General features: G+C 38.7%; 1 protein-coding gene across 2 annotated transcripts in view; it reads right to left on the bottom strand.

Annotated features, from left to right (window-relative positions):
* Nucleotides 1-614: 614 nt before the first annotated feature.
* Nucleotides 615-26879, bottom strand: part of SPTBN1 (spectrin beta, non-erythrocytic 1) — a 140691-nt gene continuing 114426 nt past the window's right edge. For both annotated transcript variants that reach the window (XM_063443971.1, XM_063443972.1), the window contains 16 exons: nt 24299-24523; nt 22921-23010; nt 19873-20151; nt 19572-19702; nt 18798-19002; nt 17206-17580; nt 16436-16680; nt 14829-14967; nt 13556-13640; nt 12260-12456; nt 11637-11749; nt 11481-11547; nt 4704-4942; nt 3645-3818; nt 2407-2449; nt 615-1942 (listed from right to left, as the gene is read on the bottom strand). In XM_063443971.1, the coding sequence (XP_063300041.1) occupies nt 1727-1942; nt 2407-2449; nt 3645-3818; nt 4704-4942; nt 11481-11547; nt 11637-11749; nt 12260-12456; nt 13556-13640; nt 14829-14967; nt 16436-16680; nt 17206-17580; nt 18798-19002; nt 19572-19702; nt 19873-20151; nt 22921-23010; nt 24299-24523 (2823 nt within the window). In that variant the 3' untranslated portion in view covers nt 615-1726. The remainder of the gene's footprint in view (nt 1943-2406; nt 2450-3644; nt 3819-4703; nt 4943-11480; nt 11548-11636; nt 11750-12259; nt 12457-13555; nt 13641-14828; nt 14968-16435; nt 16681-17205; nt 17581-18797; nt 19003-19571; nt 19703-19872; nt 20152-22920; nt 23011-24298; nt 24524-26879) is intronic.

The raw sequence follows: 26879 nt of genomic DNA, 5'->3' as shown, positions 1-26879 counted from the left end.
AGGTCTTCTTCAGGCCGAAGCACCTCTTTGACTATGTAGGTAATTAAGTTCAAGTGTATGCCTTTAAATCCTGATAAAACGTGCCAAGAGTTAAGCACCACAAAAAGTGTTCTAAACTTGCCATAGCAGTTTAGATAGTCTGCAGATGGGCAAGCGGTGCTTCAGGTCACAAAGGAATTAATATGGCTGCCCCCACAGACTACGGGTTAGCCAGGAGATGCACTGAAACAATATATTTAAGGTATATATATGCATTATAAAATAATACACAAAGAGGTTATATATTCCATTTAATATTTTATTTTCAATAATAAAAAATTATGACAGTTTCCTTCAAAACCCACTTTCTCCTCCTTAATACATTTGCCTTCAATTCTCCACAACGCATAGATTTTAGTCCTCTACTTACACCCAAATTTGTGATTTTGCCCTTTTAAGTAAAGTTGTGTATATCAAATGTTTACACTATAAGGACCAGCCAGGCCTTTAACATTTGTAAATTGTATGTTTGTTACAATGTTCTCAGGAGAACTGCTATTTGAACACATTTTCACATACTGTTCCATCCTTCGATACATCGATCAATGAAAAAACCCAAAGCCTTCAGGTAGCTGTCATTTTTAAAAGCATTTAATGACGTAGCATATATTTAACAGATAAGGTAAAGGTCTAGAGGTACAGATCCGTTTAACTGAAAGCCAGGGCAGAATTCTGACTACAGGCCCAGTTTTTCGAGAGGATATCATCATTCCTAATAAATGTTGCTTTGATTGTGCAGTAAAATGTAAATTTTCATTACAATAGTTACAGTGACAGAGAAATGCACACTATGTATCAAATAGCAAAGAAATGTAGCAAAAAATTATAACACATAGTGCTGCAGCTGACAAGCAAGTAATCAATTGAGTAACATTACTTTTGTTCCAGTAAATGCTTCATCTCCACTTGTACATTTAACATCAATGAATTTAAAGTTTTGTTTGTTTATACATCTAGTCTTGTTATAGTTTGTACTAGAATTAATTCAGAAACGTACAATATAGTGTATTTCAGCAAAAAAAACAACAAAAAAAAAAACCTTTTAAAATTACAGATTTAAAACTTCTAATCTTTCTCAAACGCCAACATTTTGGAGTCTTCACATGTGATGCCTTTGAAAGCTAGGTGGGTGGGTGTAAATAAGTGCCGGGGACAATTTGTCTATCAGCAATATAATGTGTCTGCACTCTTTTACAGGGTCGGAGATTGGTGTACGACATCATTTTAAGAATGATTTGTAAACTCAAGGCTCAGCATAACCAACTTTTAGTGAATGGTAGTGAAGATGTGTTTGAAACTTTTTACATCTGTCTTTGATGTGAACGGTCATTCTGTCACAGCACCGCTGCCTTGCATGCCTGTGTTTCTAAATGTGGGTTGTTTCCAAGACAGCCTCACAAAATTGAGGAAATGTTTAAATATTCAGGTTTATTCTACAATAATTTTTTTTTTAAGAAAAGAAAAAAAACAAAAAACAACGAAAACCCAACATAGCCTGGTCCTCACACCCATGAAGAAAATGCCCAATGCTCCTCAAACCTTTTGACCCAGCATTCTTCCACTCTATAAATAAAAGGTTTTTTTATTCACGTTGGGAACATTAGGCACAAAGTAATGTATTGGATCTGAGCTTGCATGCTGACAATGTAATAGAAGTGCAGTGTTTTATTTAATTTAAAGATGTCGTTCACTTCTTCTTCCCGAACAGGCTAAATCGCTTTTCTTTGTCTTTTTCCTTGTCCTTCTCGCGCTTGCCAGGGCTGGATTCGGTGGTCACCGTTACACTGGCGGGCAGAGTTTGGGCACGGCTGGATGCCGGAGTGCTTTGAGTGCTCAGAGACACCTCAGTTTTGTCCAAAGAGATTGCATTTGTAATGGCCTGAATCCATGTGTTCATCTCCTCCTGCGAAGAAACAAGCCATCGATTACCTGGTTGGCTTAACTAGAACAGAGCAGTGCTCATTTTGTCGACTAAGAATTTTAGTCGAATAAAATTTTTTGAGATCTAGTCGACTAAATCTAGAGTAAAACAATTCAGATTACTAAAATACGACTAAAACTAAATCTGCTTTTTAGTCAAACGACCATGACTAAAACTAACTCGAAATTTGCCGCCAAAATTAACACTTGGACTGAGGGACCAAAACTCTGTTAACCATTCTCTGACTATTCTCAAAGTATTAAAAGCACAATGTTTTGCTTTCAGGATTTAAAATAAATAAAAATAAATAAAAATAAAGTGTACAATGGAGACATCTATCAATTAATTTAATTCATTACTTTATAGGTAGAAAACGGTGGATTCCCATGGCAGCACAAACAATTAATAGCAATATAGAGTATTTTATAGAAATAAATACAACTTACATCATCTTTGGCTTGGAAGAGGTACTCATTACCATTATTTAACCTATAAGAAAAGTTGAGAAGTTTACAGCATTCATATTACATGGTACGTGTGTTAATACAATGTAGTGTCGATTTCAGCCATAGATTCCATAAGTTATTAAATTCATATTAAATTCAGTGGACACATACATTGATATGACTTTTTTTAATGAAAGATGTAGATGTAGGCTACAGTTAATAACACACCAAGTACAAGAAGATTTACTATGGAATTTGCACTAAAAATGTACATAAATCAGATTACAGCTATACTAACACCAAGGTGACATTATTTGATGTAAATAATTTATCACGTGTATTATCTCTTAGTCTTCCTACTTCTACCACCACTCCTCGTACAACAAAAAGATTGCAGTTGTATTAAAAAGCATATGTATAAAGGTTCCAGCACTGGCAGTGTTGCAGAGAGGTAAGTGGGTTTTATGCTCGAATTGACTGGACCGCTCATCCCATTAAGTCCAAAGAAACTATTGAGCTTTGGGAGCAAGGAACTGTTACCATCAAAATGTAACCGCAGATCTTTAGGACTGGGCACAGACCATGATACATCAATGCACACTGAAGAAATTCAAGGATCTTCAAACTCAAGTTAGGGGCCTGGGTGCAGTTGTCCTCTGATATTAACCCTGCAATGTAAAACATTGACGCTTACTTGCAACTCCAATGTTTACATTGCAGGTTTAAATATACCTCTAATGGCTATCTTCCCAACAGCCAAAAGAGGTACTTCCTCCTTCAGAACGAAGGTGCTTTGATTGGAAGAGAGCAGTGCTTGGCCGCGCATGCATAGTTCCACTCTATGGCTTCTATTTGTAAATCTGCCAGGCATGCACAATGCACTTTTCCAGGGTTCTTAAGGATAGAACACGGATTGGTTAGATCAGTGCTCTCCCTTGAGTGGGCGTGGAAAGCATAAGAAAGAAGAAACCGGTAATAAATATGAAAATAAATAGTATTAACTGCTTTTTATTTCAGTCTGCAGTGTGAGGTAACGGTCTTATTTAAAGCTTTTGTAGGAGACAGTTGTCTCAAAATTATGCATGTCCTTTTAACATGTCAATGCCATAGGGGGGTGGACAGAAGGGAAACCTATAGACCTGAATTAACTATTGTTATTTGCAGAACTATAGGTTCCCTTTACTTTAAATCACAGGTTGTGAAATGATGGATAAGTAGCGTTAAAACGTGTCACTTACTTTAATTTGAACACATGCTTTTTCTTTTTGTAGTCCGTTGCCACTTCACAGACTGCTTCCTTTAACACCACCGGGACCTCGTTGTGATACGTAATGCCGGATTGGGCATTTTTGGAATCTTTGTAAAATCCAATTTCTTGGTTGCTTATCACACAGTACACATTATGCCAGGACCTGGAATATAAGAAGTTTGTTAACCAATGGTCAACCTGTGTTCTAATACTCTATATCAGGGGTAGGCAACCTGCGGCACTCCCGATGTTGTGGATTACATCTCCCCTGTTGCTTTGTATATGTTAACTGTTGTACTCTATGCTCACACATTTGTGCCTCGTCAGTGATTTACAAAGCTCTACCTGTCCTGCCAAATACAGATATACTATGGTATATTATCACTTTTAAAAACGGTTTCCTGGTGGAAATTTATGATGAGCAGGCTTGTTCTTATAGGTTCTCCTTTAGTAATCTCGATTATTGTCAGAACAACAAAGCATATTAAGCCAGTTCAATAGTTAGTATACGACTGACTGACTTTCTGGAATTTAACATCTCAAGAAAAGACTTTAACCAAATCTTAACCTAAACATAACCGAATCATATCATTAAAAATGAATAATAATTTCCTAGCTCTGCATCAAAATATATTTTTTTTTTGTGTACTAAGAGTCCCTGTAAACAAAGACACCAGGGGAAAAAAAACTCCCATCATCCCTAGGCAGAGGCGCCGACTATGGATGGGGACAAACCAAACAACGTGTGCAAGTTGTTTAACAATTGTGAGCTCCTTCCAATAGACCTCGTTTCAGTTCACCTTAACTTGCTCAACGTAGTCTTTTCCTTTTTACTGCTACCTGTACCACACTGTAGAATTTGTGGGCGCTATATAAGTTACAATAATAATGTAACATCCCCTTGCAGAGCAATCTATAGGTTTCTTAGAACAGGATTTTCAGTGCACAGACTATAAATGTTTTTTGTTGTTTTTTTTTTTTTTTTAGTTATTACGAACTTTTCTACCATTTCTAATTACAGATAATTGAGGCGTGTGGGCCGGTTTACCTGCTTGACGCTTTCTTATTGTGTGCTTCCCATTCATGCTTACGATGCAGGAAACCTTCCAACTGGGCAGAAGGAATATCCTGCGTCTTGGCCGGGAGTGTGGCCGCAGTCTGCGGCTGCATGCCAGCTTTTGATTTGCGATCAGCAGTTGGTGAAGGTATCGGGCTTGATTCCTTGGAACTTGACCTCTGCTCCGTGGACCCATTAACCATTTCATTGGTTTCAGCATTTTCCATCATCTATAAATACCAGAGAAGAACATTAAATAAATGACACAATGGGGGAGAAATAATGTAATTCTTTGACCACCAGTAGGACAAGGGGAAAACTCTGTATATCGTTTGTCCTGCCGGAGTTCAAAGTGATAATATGGCTGTGTACAGATGGCTAAAAGAAAGGACCCAGGTACAGCAAGTTTGCGTTAAAACCCCAGTAAGTTAAAAAGGGGGCAATTTGGATGTTAAGATTAGTAAACATTTGTCAAATAGGAAAAATAAAAGCAAGATATTACTGCACCGTGATTTTTTTTTCTTCGATTAAATAGACATTGTACAAAAACACCAAGCCATCATTAAACATGTTTACAGGTAATGGAGTGACTTCTGTCAACTACATCAGAGAACTGCAACATGTCACCATCTGACAGGCGGGATCATAGAAGATCAACAGATTATATCGTTTTTTATTAAGCATTGTCAGAAACTATAAAGTACTGTCACAGCACGTTTCTGAAAATGCCAACATTCCATTTTGGCAAAACAATTAAGACATGCAGAGATTAAAGAAATTACATCATGCATTTGAACTAGCACCATTCCAGTTAGCTTGGATTTTTAAGAAGACAGAAATGAGGGGGAAATAGGGAAATCAGACAAGTTTACCAAAGCCGTTTTAGAATTATCATTACAGTGAATCAGAGAGTCATGGTTAAAGGATCGGAGAGAACCACCACAGTCACTCAACACCACACAGCTATTTACCCCCAAACAGACAGAACCAAAGCCTTGCCCATCACTTGCTTTGAGGATCATGTTGCTTGAGGCACGCTGTGACCTTGACAGTCTAGAGCTCAGTTTCCAGCAGCCCTCTGGTCAACTGGTCAAGCTGGAGACGTCTTCAGGAGCCATTCAAATTTCAAGTACTTTGGAGACCTAATAACTTTTTTTTCTCATTTTGGAAATAGATCTTAGTCCCTGTTAAGTATTTGTAGCATTATTTTGCCATTTTAGTATCATTGTAGCAGCCTGAATTGTGGTATTAGAGTGTTACAGAAGCTCAGTGCTACGTACTAATCTTTAGTGGATTACAAACGTTATGCGCCCAGTTTTATGCCAACAAATACAAAGCAGGAAGAGTAATGGCTTGAATAAACGCTGCTGGAATTACTACTTGCGGGCAGCCAAAAAATAAAAACAAAATAAAAAAGCCCCAAACCAACATAGGCTTTTGTAGGTGCTGCGGTTCAAAAGCTCGTCCCTGACATCTCATTGTCCTCTGGCTCATGTGTTTAGAACACACTGCTTTCTGGAGACGCGTTGGTGTAAATAATTATATGGCAAGGGTTGGTTGACTGCCTTGAAATAGATTGTGTGATCTGGAAACATTGAGCCACGATACAAAAACAGTTGGGATTTAAGACTGTTAATTAGACTCATCAAATGAGATGTTTAGGCAATATTAGGAAGTCTACAACATTCTATCCTTTTAAGATTTTTTTTAATCATAAAAGAAAAATTTGAAAGAAAATTAAAAAAAATGTGCATTTTTTTTTTTTTAAGGTCACTTAATACGAATGTGTGTTGCTAAAGTCTTGTGATATATTGTCAAAATAGGCATGATCATGCACACATCCACATGTCTTGCATAAACAAAAACCTGAAAAATATCACTATGCAATAAAAGTCTGGGTTGGACTTTAATTGCTTGAAGGCTTGGGTTCGAAAATGTGTCTTGTTGGTGCTATACTGGTAGATTAGGAGCCATGATACATATCTGAGTGTAAGAGGGTATGTTCTGGAGGACATTATGATACAGAGTTATGAATATGCGTTATGGATTATTACAAAGTCTGGCGAGCCATCCTGTGAATTCTACAGGCTTGGGAATTACTCCTGGAGCAAGAAATGTCTAAACGGAACTCAGCTTATTTTATTTATAAGCCTACAATTTAAATTCTCTCCCAAACATCCAATCACTAGGAAAGGTATGCAATGATGATTGGTGATGCAAAGATACAAACATCCTTACATCACCATAAATCAATAAACACTACGGTTTACTCATTGTACAGTGAGCTGAAAACACAATTTGGTCAAATAAGATGGTAATACAGCAACATTTGAAGATATTTCCCAGTTTCATTGTTTCGATCTTATTGTTGCGTACACAGCTTTCTATCGTCCACTATTTGGATGAGTAAACCTTGCTATACGTTTATTTAGGAATGGTCTCTCTGTAAAGGGTACGTGAAACAGATTAAATCGATCTACATAAATTGATTTAAAATACAGGACTTGGCAGGGGGATTGTAGAGTGAAACTAATGGCACCATTTATCATTCCATCTGCATTCTTCAATCAAAAAGAGGCAATGGATGTGGATGGGAGGTTAATATGGGCAGAATAAGTGCTAATTAAGGTATGTATATATGAAATGGTATAGAGAGTGAAGTAACTGGTGCCCCCTGTTCTCTGAATAGAAATCAATAGAATCATTTTCTAGAGTAATTACTAAATTGCAATAAAGCCAACTGAATTGTTATGCTGACAATGGGGGTCATAGAAAATATATCATCTTTAAAATCAGGGATTCCAGTTATGTTAATTGATCTTAAAATATATGTATTTTTAAAGTTAATGTATCCTTAACAAAACTGAGGATGACAAATTAACCTTCAGGTAGGTACAGATTTAATCTATACATTGTGCTGGCAGCATTATGGCTTAAAAGGTATACTTACAGAAAATCCACTTCAGGCATCTTCAACGTAGTGTCCAAAAAAGACACATGCTCACAACCTCTCGCCCCCAAAGAAACGTGTGATCATTTACGTCTTGTGTCAGAGATAGGAGTTATGGGAGGTTGCCACGTCAGTTCGGAGGGGGGGACGGGGGGCAATACTTTTGACTGTGCAACTAGGTATTGGTAACTTTTATGTTTTAAGAAAGTATTGCAAAGACCAGTAGAAAAAAAAAATATCTGTTAAATAAGTAAAAACCCTACAAAACAGCCAATAACATGTCACTCATGCATGTGTTTGTAATTCGGCTCTCACAGGGTATAGATGAAGTCCCTGGCACAATATTAAGGAATGGAATACTCTGCAAAGCATTGCTCTCCGTTCTGTCACTATAACGAAGGGATAGGCGCACAGAAAACCTACAGACTTTATTACTAAAACCTAACCTGCAGGTGTCGGATGACAGGAGCAGTTTTCCCTGTGCATTGTCACAAACAAAAAAAGCACAGACATGTAGTACAACTAAAAAATAAAATACACAAATGTGCTAAAACATGTAAAAATGTACAAGCAAAAATAAACTTTAATGGGAACATGCTTTGAGCATGCAAACAAACAATGTAAGACAAACAATAAATCAGAAAATGACTTTGAACAAGGCGGCTGTAACAAACGGATTAACGCATCATTCCTGCTGTATGGGGGTTAGTGGCATATGCTTGATCAGTGACTTGCCATCGCAAATTTATGACATGCAGTTCGTACAAAGGGTAGGCCACCCTCTGGTACTCGTGCTGCTATTCACTACAACTCACATGGGGCTCAGCCATCCACGAGCATTGTAGTCTGACCCAGCTAGAGTACTAGGGGTGGCTTATCCCAGATTTTTCATAGCCTATGACGATTGGTTTACTGTGCACAGATTTATGGTTACATATCACTGATTGGAGACTCTGACCCAATTACTGCTCAAATATTAATTGTAGCATTACGGTAGTCTGCATTATTTTGATAGTAAAAACATTAAATACAGTATTATAGTTTAAATAAATAACTGATATAGCTTCATAATAGTGACAAGCCAATCTTTTATTATATATTATTTATTTTTTTATTTATTATTTGTATAGTCACGCATAAGAAATGCTTATTATATCAATCTAAATATATATATTTTAGATCTAAAAATGGATTAGAAAAGGCAGAGAGCCCCAATCATTGTGCACAGTTTATTATTGGCTAAAGAAAGAAAATAAAAACAAACAAAATATATATATATATATCTGAACAAGAAAAAAAAAATTAAAAAGCTACAGGTTGTTGTCCTAATGAAAGGGGAAAAAAAATGACATGCATTGTGAAAAAAATGATTGGGAAAAGAATACATGATAAAATCGCTTGAAATGGTTACACATATATAGATATGAGCTAGAAAAGAAAAGAAACAACTACTTGCAAAATAAACATAAATCAACAGCAGTAAACAACAATCCATCCGAAAAAAAACTCAAGTTGGATCAAGTTCACCTGTCCAAACATAACAGCCGGGCAAAGCGTCTATTTGTTGGACTACATTTCCCAGAATCCTTCTCTACTATGGCCAGAATTCTGGGTATTGCGGTCCTTCAACCCCTAGAGGGCCTATATTACAAACACCGTGAGGATTCTGGGAATTAAGTATTTTTGTAAAAAAAAAAAAAAAGATAAAACAGGTTTTTATATGCGTGGGACTTATTCACTAAACTATGTGCGGTAACTTGAAGACTTCACCAAAACCAGTCAAGGTGAAGATATTCTTCATTGTCAATTCACCATGTCACTGTTTACTGAATAAACCCAATGTTAATTATTCTTTAGATACATTCAAATAATGTTATTAATTAGATTAAGTATTAGATCATTTTTGTCCCTTTTGGTACTCCGATGCGTTTGAGATACATTAACGCAAAGCTATGAATTAGTTCACACTCCGTACTCTTCACCGTAACAGAAAATAAAGTTTGCTGTCCATGTCATCACAGGAGCAGGAGGGAATGAACCCGATTCATGCACACCCCCTAAAATCTCAACAGTTCACGTCTGAATACCGCCACCAGGCGCTGATAAAGCCCTTTTAATCCCAAAGCAAGATCAATGATGACATTCAAACAATACTTAACTGTTGCAATTCTCCAATTAACACTGTGTTACCTGGGTTGGAATGCAACCCAACAAGGAAAAAAAATAATGAAAGATATCTATCCAAATCTCCTATTTATGATTAATAGGTACAATTTGTTTCTAACTACATAAATAAGTAGAACAATTAAAACGTTAGACTAATGTCTGTTAAACTGACCTAAGAAACTTTACTTCCACATTAAACTGGTTCCCAATCCAACAGCGCACATCCGTTCCGTCAAACACCTGACCCTGTACCACACAACTCCATAACAACGGACCATCTATATTCTTGAAAGCAAAGAGGTGGTTGACTCCCACTGGTGCGGGAGGTATTGTTCTGGAACGGCCTCCTATAGATTGTGGACCACCCCACAATTCTCACACCAGCACTGACCTTTGAGTTTTCAGTCTTTATCGTTCCTGCGGTTTGTCGCAATATTTTGTTTCTCTTTACACATTCCTAGCTTATAGAAGCAGAGCTTATATCGTTTATGCGATCGATCTGTCAATCGGTATAAATCCTATGTCTAACTTGTGGTTCACTTTCTACTGAACAAACAATTCTTAATGTCCTAAGACAAACTATACATCCAAATGCTTAATACACCCATATTACAGGTAGAGAACAAGCTACATAGATGGAGTACAACTCCCATCAGTCTCTCTTCACTAACTGTGTTTTGTTCTATACTCCACGAGCAGCAGGGGGCAGCAAGTTACTAGGCTCCAAGCTACAACCTGGTGGTTAACCCTTGACCCTCTGTGTGCTGTACACTGTTTATTACATTTTTCTCATCCAGTCTTAATTCGCTATAGAAAAAGGGAATCTTTGGGAGCTAGTGATGAAAAGCAGAATTAAAAAAAGTGGAGTGTTCTGCAGGTTACTAGACATGCGTATTCATCTATTCGTTTGACAGTTTAAAAATGTAACAAAGGGGGTTCTTTGATGGAAGAATTAGGTGTCAAACAAATTGACAAATGCACACTCCTGCTGATTACTACACTATCTGAACTTTGTAACTACTACTACAGTGTACAACAGCTCAAGTCCATAGAGGGGCTATCGGTAGACTGAGTGTATGCCCTTGATGTAAACAGAGCCGTTGGCCTCCAATAAACGCAAAGGTTTCAAGAAGACAAATAACCACAGCCCAATTGTAACATGACTAATCTTACAGACCTACTAAAGCACACATACTGTGACAGTCTGTCCCTTTTAATTTAACACTTTAATAGCAGGACACAATAGTTAACTACTTCCTAGACAGAAAACGGTGCAATATATGAAATCTGGCTTGGCTAGAATTGACAGACTTGATTTCCCGACGTATTGACCATTAGGAAGAACACATTTCTAAGGCCCTGCAAGGAACGGTTATGTACACAACATACAAAAATCATCAACACCAAGAACCCAATTAATATCAGTGTAGTTCCTGGAAGCACAAAATCGATCATATAAAGATTGATACAAGCATATCTCGGGGTGCCTGGCTGGGGGAGAGGGTTGGAGAACAGGAGGATGTAACAGCATCAAAGCAAGTCTACTAGCAAAATGGCGTTTGAGGTCACAGTCCAGACCACTGCCGGTCACTGGCTGCTCTTCGGCTAGTAAAGTTTTTGTAGTTTTGGTAGGTTTGTGATCGGTAACTAACCCGTGGCGACTCCTGGTCAGATGGCAATCCGTTTTGAGAAATTTGCTCTCCTTCTTTTGTCCCATCCCTGAAAATAATGCATGAAGACAATGTGTTACGTAGACGGTATTCAAAGAGAACATTCCGCGTTTGACACAATCGGGCCGTTGCTCTTACCATTGTTGTGGAGACTCTCCTTCTTCTGACACCTTCGGGCTTAGCTCAGGGGAAGGAGGCTGCCTTTTCCTTTCTTCCTCTTCTTGCAGTCGACGTACTTCCAACAATTCCAACTGAAGTAAGAAAGTACAAGGGAGAAAAGAAATTAAATAAAACAAAAACTTTTACAGCAACATTTACTTAGAACATCGAGGGTTAAACGCAGCTCGAGCTTATTAACCCTTACATAGTTTACCAAGAATATCATGTATTAAAACCGCTATAGCTTATTAAGCTTATTAACTCTTAAACTATTTACACAGATCATCAAGGATTATCATTGCTTCAGTTTCTTAACCCTTACAAATGGCTGCCTTAATACATCAAGGTTATTAATGCTACCATGAACGCTTACATTGTTAACTTCTAGAACCAAGGGTTACAAGTGCTATAGGGTATTACCTTTTACAGTTATTATTATTATTTTATTTTTTTATATAGCGCCAGATTCCGTAGCGCTGTACAATGGGTACCAAGTACATACATTGTTAACACTGCATTGCTGGTTATTACTGTGGTTTCAATATTTGTACACTGTTCACCGTGCACTATGTAGGAAATTATACTAAATACTAAGTAAATACCGTAGTGAGTCTTTCCAAAGCAGAGAACCTCTCGTCCCAAGTAGCTGCAGATTTCTCAAACGCCTCGTGCCTTTTGATGAGTTTTTCCACTTCGTCTACGCTCTGGCCAATTTCACGACTTGACAGGTATGGCTCCTGTCCAAAAAGCCAGGCTTCGGCAACACTTGCATCTCTGGAAAACTGGTGCACCTCCAAAACTGTAACACACAAACAATGTCAGCAGCCTGACTAATGGACGAATAAAATATTATGGAACTGGGTCGGAGTGACAATACCAAATCCCTCTCAATATGCATCTAAATCATAATGAATCACGTCTGTAAAGCACTGCAAAAACGTAGCAGCTGAACTGAAAGCAAAGGGGACTTCAGAATTATTCTAACTCAACTATTGTAGCCCAAATCCTGAACTACACTTTTAATTTCAGACAATTCACACTTTAGTAATAACCCTTTCTATCTGAATAGTTTATATACTCCAAAAATACAAAATGTGAAAAGAATATATGTTCCTAAACAATTTGTGAGATGTCTGAATTTTTACAGAAAAAGTAGCAAAATGCGTTGGCCAGTCACAGTTTTCAAGTCCAACAGCACAATATGCAAATAAGGAGCATACCATTTGTATACAATGTCTTAGACGTGTGGGCTTAGGCTGTTTAAAAGAAGAACCGATTTTCTTTATTCAGCCTCTCCTTCGGTGTTCTGTTGTCAATAACGACAGTGACATATTTAATGAAGCTGAGAGGACAGAGTTACGACTCCATGCACATACAGAGCACGTCCTTGTGTAATCTTACTGAGAACATGCCCTGCTTACATGCCAATAAAACCATAACCCAGTGCCCTTAGAGGCCTGCAAACGCATCTCTGCCCTTGTCAAGCCAATAGCAGAGATTATAGAAAATACCAGTTTAATACAAATCCTTCCTGAATGATCTTCAACTCATAACTAACCTGCTTACTCAGTAAGGAGAAGGGTCAGAGTAGGACCCGTCTAGGGGGGTCTGCCTTGATGTTGGCAGGCGGGCATTCCCTCCAGTGGCCATTGGAGTAACTAAATGACCTCCATTTGTTTAAATATACATAGGGATTAAGGAGAGAGCGCAGGTAACTTTTTTCTTTGGTTCTTACTATATGTATTAGCTGATGTGTACTGTGGTCATTGCTGCCGCCCAGGAGTGATGGGATTGAGCGCAGGACTTCTCTTTTTGTATTTGCTCAGTTATTCATTTATTTACACTGGCTCCATAATAATGATCTGAAACACCCTACAAGAAGTATGACATTTACTTACTCAGTCTCAGCCATTCCCATCTGTCCTCCCACTTGTCAATCATTTCTTTTCTCTTCTCCGTTAACTGCAGTAATTTCTCTTTTATCTGTGAGTCATGATGAAAAGGATGCACATCAGTTATTAGTCAAACTAGACACACATACAGAAGTGACATTCCCCTGTATGATTCCAATAATATAGTTTGTGTGTGTAAATATATATATATTAACACTTCCATTCTCCTGGTTTAGGGAATGGCAGGATTCCAAACAGACTCCCTCAGTGGTCAATGGTTTTGGGATTTCAAACTTCTCACATATCCCATATCTCCCACTATTCCCATATTCAGCAGTCCTGTCCCCCCAGATTTGTTCCCTGGAGTCTTACACCTGGACACACCATTAAAGTGTCCTCAATCAGCGCAATGCACTTCTACTGCGCAGGGTAACTTCCTTATTGTACCCATCGTTTGCAAACAAGAAGATGGCAAAGTTTGCTCCAGGAATCTAAGCAGGGCTCTACGGTCTCTAAATAATACTATTGGCGTCCCACACAATTGTTAGCTAGTGGGTACATACTAGACATTGCAGGATGCTTGCACAGTCACTCTGCATCCCAGTCTACACGCCCCAAGTATAATTCAATAACCTTTCTGCTGTACGTTGGCAGCCAATAGACCAAAAAGGTTTTATTTTAATGTGACACTCCCACAATGCTGAGCACCATGTCTCGATTTCCATGGTGCACCACTAGGTGTTTTGGGGAGGTTTAAGATAAGATTGTAAAGCATGTTGACCAGAAGACAGAACTACAACTATCATGTTGCTTTATCAGCTGTAACAATGGCAAAGCATCATGGGATTTGTAGTTTCGCAACAGCTGCTGATCTAATCCTGGCCAACGCTGTCTTAGCAAACTGCTAATAAATGTGTGAATGGTACATGTTACTCTAACACAATACAAAGCTGAAATGTTCTACTGTGATGGCGATCCTTTTTGCTTGTGAGCTACATTTGCCATGAAGCTCAGCCAGCCTTTATCCATTAAGGATAGACAAGTTATAGAACAACAAGGCCAAATTCTGCTAATGCTGGTAGAATCTGGGTGACTGGGATATAGTGTTACAACCCAAGCAGGGTGAAAATTTATATGTAGCAGCAACAGGAAGGACATGAAATGCTTAGCAAAGAGGAAACGGGAGCCAGCCCCTCTGTGCTACAGCGCTCTGCCTTTGCAGTAGTGGAATGCATGCGGCTCTGCAATGCAGCGGATCTGCACACTGAACACGTTTTACCTCTTCGGAGGAGTAGTGTTGTCTTGCCAAGAGAGATTTTCCGAGCTCAATACATGCAGTAAAGCTGTCATTACGGGCATCAATCTCTGCTTTAACTCCCTGGTGGTTATTCATTAATAATTCTACAGATGACACATCCCTTAAAAATAAGAAATAAAACACCGAGCGTTAGATACAATATATGTGGATACCATCCAACCTTCATCAACCTTCTAACACATTTACCAAGAACAAATTGCCCAAGTGTGTTTTCAACTAGCAGGCACTGCACGTCCTTAATCCAGTTATGCCAGTAACCCGATTCTGGGGATGTACGATGAATGCACAATGTTAAAATGTTTCCAGATTTTAGGGACCTCTCAAAAATCATTGGGAAACAATAATAACAGAATTGAGGGCAGGTGGTTTAACCCCATTAAGGACCAAACTTCTGGAATAAAAGGGAATCATGACGTGTCACACACGTCATGTGTCCTTAAGGGGTTAAAGGCAGCCATTACTAGATCATTAATGACAACTCTTTTGGCAGGTGGCATAAGCTTTAAGCTTGTAAAACCAATGCAAAGTGTGAGCTTTTGGATGAATGATCAGTTGGTTTTCCAAAATTATACAGCTTATTTTTCTTTATATTAAATAGATCATAAGCTATACGCTCTGCACAGTGAGTTACGGGGAAAAAAAACGACGTCCTTTTAACTGCATGGCCATATAGGACACTTAGAAATTCAGAAACACAAAATGAGCCTATTAAACCGGTGTAACACACACAGGCGTATTCACGAAAATGAGAATTCAAAGTGAATGTCAAAGTCAAGGTAAAAACTGGTGAAATGGGAACTACTAGTGACCTACGCTTCCAGTGTGATTACATTGGCGTTAAATTTAAAATTCACTTGGAACTCTCACTTTGGGGGATAACTCCGAAAGCGTTAAGTCTGTGTGTGGATATTCTAAAGGGATTTTAACATTTTCACCTAAAACAGTTAAATTGGAAAAGTACCCAGAACTCAGCTATGTTTGGTTTGGTTATTTTAAGGCAAAATCTGAAACTTTCTGGTGAATTTCCAACCAACTGGTTTAGTGAATAACTCAAAAACTAAACAGATAAGCTGTGGAGAATAGGCAAAACAATGTAAATTGTAGTCCCAAATAAATAGAAAATAAATATTTTAGAAACACAGAATGTGACGGCAGATAAGAACCATTCGGCCCATCTAGTCTGCCCAATTTCCTAAATACTTTCATTAGTCCCTGGCCTTATCTTATAGTGAGGATAGCCTAATGCCTATCCCACACATGCTTAAACTCCTTTACTGTGTTAACCTGTACCACTTCAGCTGGAAGGCTATTCCATGCATCCACTACCCTCTCAGTAAAGTAATACTTCCTGATATTTTTAAACCTTTGCCAGACCAGTATTTTAAAAAAAAACTGTAAAGAAAGAAAGGCCTAAAATTTGCAAATCTTCAAACGTTCTAGTGAAGATATGATGGGTTTACATCACATTAAGATAAAGCTCAGCTCAGATGAGAATTTTGAGACCTCAAATGCATTGAGCCAAAAAGTTGTAGACAAGGATACTTAGTTACATAAGGGAAATAGCACACCTTGGTTTCTCCTGGGCTTCGATATGTCGGATAACTTCTTCCATCCAAAGCATGAGATCTCGCACCATGCTGAAAAACCGGAATTTGTCACCTGTGTCCACCAGTCTGATCCTTCGGCCCTCACAGGCATCAAGCAATGCTTTCCAGGCCTCCAGAACCTCCCCCTCTCTCTTCTGTATATCATCTGCTTTATCACCAGCGTACGCTGCCTGCAACCGGGCTGCATCTTCCTGAAGCTGCCGAACCTGGACAATCAGACACCAATTATACATACCTAACTGGTAGTAGGTAACTGCAACCAACTGCCTGCCTACGTACATTTCTACATACAAATACCCCTAGCTGATCATAAGGGTCATCAACTGGATCCCCTGTCTGTGTATAATTCTATATAAAATACAGCAGTACCTGGGAGTGAGTTAACTGTCAGTCACCGGTTCTCCTGTCTCTGTACACCTCTATATAAACACAGCAGTACCTGGAAGTGAGTTTACGGTAAGTCCACGGTTCTTCTGTCTGTGTACATATGCATGTAAACACATTATAAGCTGACAGTAAATTAGTATCACCAAATGGTGCCTCTGTCTGATTTGCTATCATTTGGAAGCATACAGGATTCAAGTGGAGAAAATGATATTAAAGTACATGATGTTTTATGAAAATTCTGAAACTACATTTTAAAGAACCATTTCGTAAAATCGAAGTTATTTGGACAGCGGAGTTTCAGTTCAGGGGCTATTTAGTAGTGATAATGCTATGTGACTTCATACCTGGGTACCAAGTGCCTGAATGTCATGCTCAAATGTGGTATGCATTCTTTGTAGTGTTTCAACTGTGTTCTGATCTCTGCCCAATTCTTCCGGAAGCTTCTTGTGTTTATCCTGAATGCGGCCAAAGATCTCCTTTGCATCGTGGTAGAATTTGTGCAGTTCATAAGAAGCTGCTAGAATCTGTGTTCTTGTATCAATCAATTCCAGGAGGTCGGCCCAAGCCTCATTGAGACCATCCTTCCATTCCGCAATGGTAGCTGCGTCAGAATGTCCGGAATTGATGAGGTCATCCGCCATGTGGTTCACTGTATCCACTCGTTCCTGTCCGATGTGGCCAGTGTCGCGTGCAAACTCTCGGAACCTTTCTTGTAACATCTGTGAAAGAGGTTTAGAAAGCCATTAGAGAAAACATTCCAGAATAGATGGATATAGGTAAAAGAAATACAAGTACACAATCAATAAATAAATCATAAGGTTGTGTAACTGGATAGTTCTAGAGAAAATGAGCCCTTAGATGGAAAACTAGTCCACAGATGTAAAGCCTAGATGTAAACTAAGCTCTCTTGACTTCCAAGAGTAATGCAAATGACATCTCCATGACTGTGAAGGACATAAGGTTCCTCCCAGTGCCCTCCAGTATAAAGACTACCTTAACCTATTGATGGCTGTATGTATGCATTAAATTACCTGGAACTAGTCGGGTCTAATGGTATAATGTCAGTTCTGATATAGTATCAAGAAATCCAAATGAGTATGTGGGGGTGGAGAAGAAAGATTAGAGAACTGTTGGGCCATTATTGTACAGAATAATTCCTTTAACTACTCCTGTCATACACTGTATTCCATTGTATGATATTAATACAAATTTTACAGTGTATACATTTTTTATTTTGTGTACTCCTGCAATACCTACAATAATAAATGTATGGATGTAATCAAAAGGTTTTAAAGGGACACTATAGTCACCAGAACAGCTACAGCTTAATGTAGTTGTTCTGGTGAGTATAGCTCCCTTCAGGCATTTTCATGTAAACACTGCCTTTTCCGAGAAAAGGCAGTGTTTACATTGTCCCTAGGGACACCTCCAAGTGGCCACTCATCATATGGCCACTGGAGGGGCTTCCTGGCTCAGGGCAGCACAGTAAGCAGCCCTGTCATTCAGCGTCCCCACGCTCTGCATGGAGACGCTGAATTTTCCTCATAGAGATGCATTGATAGAATGCATCTCTATGAGGAGGTCCTGATTGGCCAGATCCGGCCGACCCATGGGGAGCTGAAAATAAGGTGAGTTTTAACCCATTCTGAGGGGGCAAGCCACCTAAATGGTGGGTTTTCACTATAGGGTCAGGAATACACGTTTGTAGCCTATATTTTATTGCATTTAATTAGTATGCGTCTCCCTTTATTCACAAATACAGCTAACCAAGCTTTGGCTTAATCTGGATGAATGCTTTAAATGGCTGTAGAGTATATTGCTTAGCAGTCTATATCTGGACTGTACAATTACAGCTTGTCTGGACCATGCAGGTTAACACAGAAAGCAGGTCTGCTAGAACAGGCTAGTAAAGTGCATGTTTTTTTGCGGTACATACCGTAACATGTTCATAATCCTGGCCGAGCTCGTGTGAACCTGCAACTACTTCTCTTTCGGCAATCCATTGTTCTAAATCGTCAACCTCGCGGTTCAGCTGGAATAGCCGATGGCGTTCATCCAGTTTTCCCCTGCGCTCTTCAGACAGGTCTTTAAGGCCAGCGTATAATTTGTCAACTTTGGACTGACGCATGCTGATACGCTCACTGAAGAAACAACATTCAGATATAACAATGCAAGGTATGGCATATATGCTATAATATAGTTATCACTCGGTAGAGCATCTACAATGGGCAAGTATCCCCAGGACCAGTTCCCCTAACCCCTGTTCCAATGCATAGAAGTTCAAAATAGCAAAAGTCTATTGGAACGCCTATTACCCAAGAACCTATGTGGGTACTCCGCATTGTTACAATGTATTTGATTGTGTTAATGTTGTGACAAGTTAGGCACACTATGCATGCATATAATCTGTAGACTGTTTCACCTACACCATTATCATACAATATTAAATGTTATAAATGCGAACTTATTTTGTGTAAACAGAATGAGAAATACACACAAATAACCTTTAAAGGTCACTTCCACTGTGTACTAGTGGACAGACTATTTCTCATACAGGAATAATACATTGTTTAGTATAATACACCGTCCTCTCTATTCAATAATATCGTGGAAAATGTTTGAACAATATTCTAATTACAAATAAACTGCTCCAATTCCCACTGTGCGCCCCACACACAGCGTTTTAGTAAATCTGACAGATTACACGTACCTTTCTGGATGCCCTTCTGCCACCAATGCCCTGCTGGTCTTGGAGAGCTGGTGCACTGTCTCTGCGTAGTCCTCCACCGCCTGCTCTAGAATCTGGTGCTTTTTCAACATAGACACTGCGCTCTGTTCATCCTACAAGTATTGCAGATACAGTGTGAAATCAGCATGTGCTCTAAATGGGAACTCAGCGGAAATGTAACAACTTCACTTTGCAGATACATTCTTACAGTTCAAAACGCACACACATTATTACACGACAAAATACAATGTCACCAATCTGATACTGAAAACGTTCAAGTCACCTTTGCCTTCTCCTCTGACATCATGTACAGCTCTTGCTCACTCATCCAGGCTTCCGCCTCGGCAGCGTCAAAGTAATATTGCTGCGCGCGATGAGCCTCCTCTAATCGCTTATGCCTCTTCTCTGTCTCTTCAATTAGAAGGTTCCACAACGCCTGGAGATCTGCCAGTCTCTGATTGATGGCTTCTGCGTTAAGGCTGCCATCTTCCAGAATCTTCTGGCTTCTCTCAAAGATGTCATCATTGCGGTGCTGGTGGCCCTGGATTTCCTTCTGAAGAGTCTGAGGTGGGAAAATATAAATATATATTATGTATATACATACACATACTTTTATTACAGGTTAGCACCATACTAGGTCATGTGTCACAGCATGTCCACTCTGACATGTATAGGACACTGTAGAGAGGATATGACTCCAGGAAGACCTATACAGCAGTTTCTTTGGGGGTACAACATTAAATTGGTATTTACTTGGCATAAAAAAAAGGGGGGGGGGGGGGTGTCTCAGTAAATAAATATATACAATTCACAAACTAAACACTAGTTATTCAGACCTAAGACTTTCAGGAAGGTATGGAGGTATTTGTAATCTACAAGTCATGAATATTTTCCTTCATTATATTCTGTGAAGTTTTTCCATCACCCAAACACTGCATGGCTTATTCATGAAGACCGCTATTATAAAAAAATGGCCAGTCAATTTTCACATTTTAAGCCAAATGAATAAAGGCGACTGGCTATATTTCCCAATCTAATTAAAGCCCAACATTTTAAATTTATAGTCCGTTCCAATATAGTAAATAACCATGTAGTTATTTAGCTTACGGTAATTATTTATTTTTTTATTTTTTTTTAACCTTAAATGGTACAATCGCTCTAGAATTGTGTGGCCTCACCATAACACCCAATGACAATTGTGACTTGGTGGCACGTTTGCACAAAATAAATGTAGCCAAATGCTATTCACAGTATTAACAAATGTGTTGCTGTAATATTTTTACACTGAATTCAGTTGATATCCAACGCTGCAGCATGCCGCTGAATCTGACATGGTTGGATATGCAATTTGGCTTTGCAACACCAAGAAACTCGCAATACCGAAAAAAGCAAAAAAAACAAACAGACCGGGCATTGTAGAACACGGAAATTGAAATGCTATCCACACTTGTAGTAGATGGACTGCACACTAACGGCGCCACCAGGAAAAAAGCATCACGAGAAAGTTAAATGCACTTTAAGGATGCTACAAAAACATTGGAACTGCCAAACAATGGATCACAGAGTATTTGTCTGTTTTACACTGTGTGTGAAGAGGACACAAGGAATTCAGAAAAGAAAAAGGTTTATTGTTTTCATTAAACAAATAAACATTGAAGAAGAAAAAAAAACAAAAAACAAACAAAAAAAACAGTTTGAAAGGATTCTAGATTATCCAGCAAATTACTGAACAAACACAAAAACCCCACAGGATGTCTGCTGGGAGAGGAAACTGGGCTCCTCTTCAGAATGGATAAGAAAAACACAGTCGGATCTAGTGCGATCTTACTACTGTTTACAGCTGGGTGGAACGGTTATTAGTGGTTAGGAAGGAAACTACGCAAATCACATTCCAATGCTGTAATGCAGTCCTAGCCCGGAAAGTGCAGCAATCACAAGACTATCGGGTTAGAGCAGTTCTGTTTGAGTCATGATTAGAATGTTTTACGTTAGATGTGCCATTAAAGCAGTAGAATTATACCAGAATCTAGAATCTATTGTAACATTAATAGAGAAGTGTCACTTCTTCGGAAGTTAAGCCATCTAGAACTTGTGTTTAACTTGTTTCATGTGATGCTTTTTATTTTTCCTTTATACAAAGTGCTAAAAGTGGGCAATCACTATGGAAACCAGCAGACATTTCATTGGTTACTATGCTACGTTTACATTTTTGTTAACAGAACACTGAAAAGGTCCACTCAATGTTTGCACATGTTACTCAGCACACAGAGAACATCGAGAGAGGAGAATCAAAGACAGGACGCCAAGATGGAGGCAACCAGCTTCAGAATACAGGTGAATATAGCAGCTCATATTTGTAGATTTCATTTTATTTCTCAGGCCTCGCAAAAATATATTTCTTAAATATAGCAAATGGGTACAATGCACAATATTAAAAATATTAGGAAAAAAACTGGTCCCTCGAAAACATTAACGAGGGATTGCGGCCTTTGATACGACCCAATATTAAATTAACTTTGAATTGCTGACAATTCACAATTTAGAGAAAAAAATCTGCAATTAACAAAAAAATATATAGTTGTCTTTGAGGTGTTAAGTTAAGAGCAGATGTTTCATGCAACTCTTACTGACTACACACCACCTCAATTCACCCTCTACTGCCGTCTGCAGCTTAAATCAGCCTGCACTGTAATATGATTACACAATACAAACAGGTGCACAACTAAACACAGTCATTCAGAAAACCGCACGGCAGTGCGTCCAGTCTCACACATTCTATTCCCTAAATCTGCCACTTTTATTCCAACAGCAACATATAGTTAAAACAAATATAACATACCAGTGCAGAGAGTTGGGTGTAAAATGTTAAAAAATTCAACACTGGATGATTTTGAGAACCTATGTATTCACCCAGAGACTGACGATAAATACCGGAGACTCGGAATCACAGTAAAATATAAAAAAATAAAATTAAAACTCTACAGGATAAAAACTTCTGTATACAAAATACTTACTTAAAATTTACACTTTGGAATTATTTTCTAAAAAAACAGTGAACCAAATTTCAAACTTTAGGGAACAATATCAATAAGCCGTTTGGCAAATTGTTTCAGTTTTCCTCCATTTACGGTTTAGTAAATAAAATGTCAATTCTAACACCTGCTAATTTCCTCAACAGATATATTTATCCTACCGCAATTCACTGTTTAGTGAATGTTGCACTCTCTGCCTTTTCCCATGATGCAGTTTGCCTTCAGGAAAGAGACAGACTGAGAACAAGCCTTGCTATGTGAGTTAGTCTCGCTGTTACACTGAGAAACAGTCGGCGTACCTGGTTTTTCTTTATCAATAGCTGCACAGTTTGGAGGTTGTGTCCATGATCAGTCGACGTGGCAATAGGCATTCTCTCTTCAACCCAGAGCTGTGAAAGTAGACAGCGACAATTATAAAATAGTGCAGCTTTGGATTTTACAGCAAACATACACAAAGAATAAAAACTGTGCACTGGAGATAATAAACTACACGTAGAGTTATTATTTTATCATGTATATAGCGCCAGCAAATTCCGTAGCATTTTACAATGGGGTGAATCATGCGAGTTATCATGCTACACAGGAATGAAGAGGGTTAAATTGCGCTTCCAGTGACACCTAGCAATTTTATATTATCTCATATCCCGCGCAGAGATTATATCTCCCAGGATGCACCTCACCATCCTCCAATCAATAACTGGATGCTCACTAGTTATTTTAAAGAGGACCGATTTCCATGAATTGTGGAGATAGACAGTTTACTTTCAGGTATATGAGCGATTTAATCTATGCAAAGTACTGCTGAAATTGGGTGCAGATACATTTAAAAAGAAAAAAATGTCACTTGGTGGCCATGGTGCCTCAAAACTGTATGCGCAGCGTTTCCCCAATAAGCGCTAAACATACATATATATATATAAACCAGTTAGCTGCTTCGCCATTAGTAGCGTCAATAGCCATAGTAACAAAGTTCCAGGATGGGTAATCTAAATTCCGTGCAAAATTAGACTGATGCCAGCACGCACAGCTTGAATTGACCCTCTGTGTAGCCAGTCTTCCCTGACCTGACTCTCTGGCAAGAGGAAGTGTCGTCTGCAAGTAGAATTATTATTGGTTTGGAGTTTGTGGTGGATTGAATGCGGACCCCCACAGAAAGGGTTACAATGACCAAAACCAGTGTTTTATGAAAACATTGATTTTAGGTTGAAGTAAGCCTTTAACCAAAAATTGCTTCCTACACACCAAGTATGGCGTCCTTAGAGGGACAGAGTAGGTTCATGTATGGCCATTCTGTTCCTAAAGAATGTGAGCTGTAGTATACAGATGCAGCTTTGGAGTTGGGAGATGCCACCACATTTCTTGGCGGTAATACAAATACTCATACATTTTACACGTGCCTTTAATACAGACATTTACACTTTTGCTTGCTATTTAAGAAAAGAAAAGAAAAAAAAAAACACAGAATATAATATAAAAACCAAAAACACAGAATATAATATAAAAAAAACAAACAAAAAAACTATCCATAGTGTTTACTACAACAGATACAATTATCCAATAATAAATAGAAATAGGGCAGTCTGTAGCAGATTTTAATCCACTGTCTAATAAGCAAGTTTTGTGCATTATATACAGTTATGGAACACATGATAAATTTAATATATTGCGTGATCTTACAATCTCATCCTCCACATCCCGGTTGAATTGATGAATCTCTTTGGAGGCCAACAGGTACTTTTTCCTTTCATTCAGAGGTGCAAGCAATTCCACAAACCTCTTCTCTACCACAATACGCTGGCTGTCCACTTCGTCAGTGCTCTGTCCTTCCTGACTTAGCACCTGAGACTGGCTCTGCAGTTCTTCTACTTCCTTCTTGCGTACATCCATCTGGTTTTCCAGAATCTACAAAGGAAGAAATTGAGGTGTTTACAATTAACGCAAAATCTGGCTTGAATAAAATGACTTCTGTTCCACTCCGAGTGTTTCAGTTGGTTGGACACAATGCTTGTCTTGTTTACACGGAAATTCATCAGATGTCCCTGATCGAGAGCTGGCACCCACTGATCTAAATAGATATTCATGGCAGATGGGTTCATACAACCATGCCATATCTAAGACGGACACATGCTGACCTTAAACTAAGGTTTTACCATAATGCAGTGATATTTTCAGCTCTGCTGTGTCAAATTCGCCCATTAGTCAGGTAAATACAGATCACAGGTATGTAACTGTGTATGCAATAATCTGTTCCTTAGATGGAGTATTCTGGTCTATAGGAATGATTAGGTTTCTACTAAAACTACAGAACAGGATATTCCATTTTAGAACAAGCAGAAGACTGTAGACATTTTGACAACATTCCACACAGCATACTAACCCACCATTCTAGTGACACAGAGATAACACACACGTTGCCAGGCAGGAATGCAAAATGTGCTATATTATAAGGCGATAAGTAGGAAAAATAGCACAGGAAGAGGAACAGCAAGGGAGATATGGGCCCCAGAAACTGAATTTTAGGGGTTAATCTACTCCAAAAGAAAACCCGAAATAAAATACACAGTACTATTCCTATGAAAAACCACAATCAAAAAAATGACTGCAAATCAAACGATATTTTGGAGAGCTATAAATTATTGCCTATCGTGACGATTCCATGTTAATGTGATTATTAATGTGTGATACTGCCGTCTTATAAGAGAGCATCTGTCACTCAAGAAAGCACTGATCGAACAACAAAACCAGAATTTATTAAACGTGGGTAATTACACATGTTTGCATTAAATCCGAACACGCATTCTAGTTTCTCGCTGGTTCTAGCAGAGGAATCAGCTGCTGGCACAGTGCGATGCTTATCTACAATAGTAAAACCCTTCCACCGACTTGCTAGTCAGCTTACAATGTCAAATAGAGCCTTTGTCCCCGTGAGGACATATGACTCCAGAAGCCTTTTCACTGCGGCACAAATCTGGCTCAAGTCTGAGCTAAATTGAACGTTCCGCTCTCAGAGAGAAATGTCTTTCGCAATTGTGTTTTCCAACAGGCTTATTTCCAGATTTCAGAATACAGTAACTGCTCAGTGTCCCTATTTATGCCTTTTATATCTGACATTTCAAAAGATCACATTCCACAAATCTGTCTGGGCTACAACACAATGAATGTGCGAATAGACACTTTCACAGATTAAAGGGAGAGGCCAAGGGATATGGGGGCACAGCGATGTTTACAGGTTTTTTGTCGTGTCTTACTCTTTCAATTTGCTTATTAGTTAATATTAGATTTTGCGTTCCATCCTACACTTTTTTTTATAGGACTTAAAGAAATAGAGGACAATTCACAAACTGGTAGAGCCGTAATATGTGTGAGAGTAGAGGGAACTGAACGGAAAATGAAATATTTATCTACAACGATAGCACACATTCGTTTATATCTAAACTCTTAAGGTAGATAATTTAGGACTAACAGACAATCCATAATTTGAACAATGGTACATGTGTAATGGTACATGTGTAATGGTTTTCTTTAGAAGTCGTTTTTGCATTAACGTTACTTGCCCGTAAAGATCTATTCTCTTGAACCCATACACACAATGGCTCAGCGAAGCACTTCAAGATAAGTAAAGTTAGGGTTACAGTGGAGTTTAGCGTTAGAAGGTGCGATTAAGAACTGGCAGTTAGGAAATGTAGACTTAAGGTTAGGGTTGGACCAATAGGGCTGGAGATTAACTTACAATTGAGGTTAGAATAACAATTCAGTTTAAAGGGTAACTCCAAGCACCATGCAATGATTTTAAATCATCATGGTGCCTGGAGTCTATGTACAGCGTTTCACTATGAAACGCCACCTCAGGCAGAGACATTGGGGCATCATTAGCTAGAGTTCGGGACAGGCCAAGGTAAATTCTGAGCAAATTTTAATGTACATCGGGTCATTTATTGGCCAAGAGCATACAGCTGCCCCCCTCATCCAATGAATGGCAACTGGATTGGCTTCTATAGCTCTGCAGAAACCGGAAGCGTGTCACCAAAAATGCTAGGAACCTCCAAGCTCAGTGACCCAGGAGAGGGGGCAAACTGGTTAGCATTACTGATGAACTGGGCCAGGGTACTCCCCACATCGTAACCACTACATCGGGATGCAATACCTTAAAGGTTTACTTCAAGCATCATCATCACTACAGTGGCTATAATGGTTATGATACCTGGAGTAATACTTCAAGGTATTGAATTTAGGATTAGATAAGATTTGGATATATTCT

Source organism: Pelobates fuscus, chromosome 2 (genome assembly GCF_036172605.1).
Source record: "Pelobates fuscus isolate aPelFus1 chromosome 2, aPelFus1.pri, whole genome shotgun sequence".
Classification (NCBI taxonomy): Eukaryota; Metazoa; Chordata; class Amphibia; order Anura; family Pelobatidae; genus Pelobates; species Pelobates fuscus.
The sequence above is the reverse complement of the archived record's forward strand: the minus strand, read 5'-3'. Positions and strand labels throughout refer to the sequence as shown.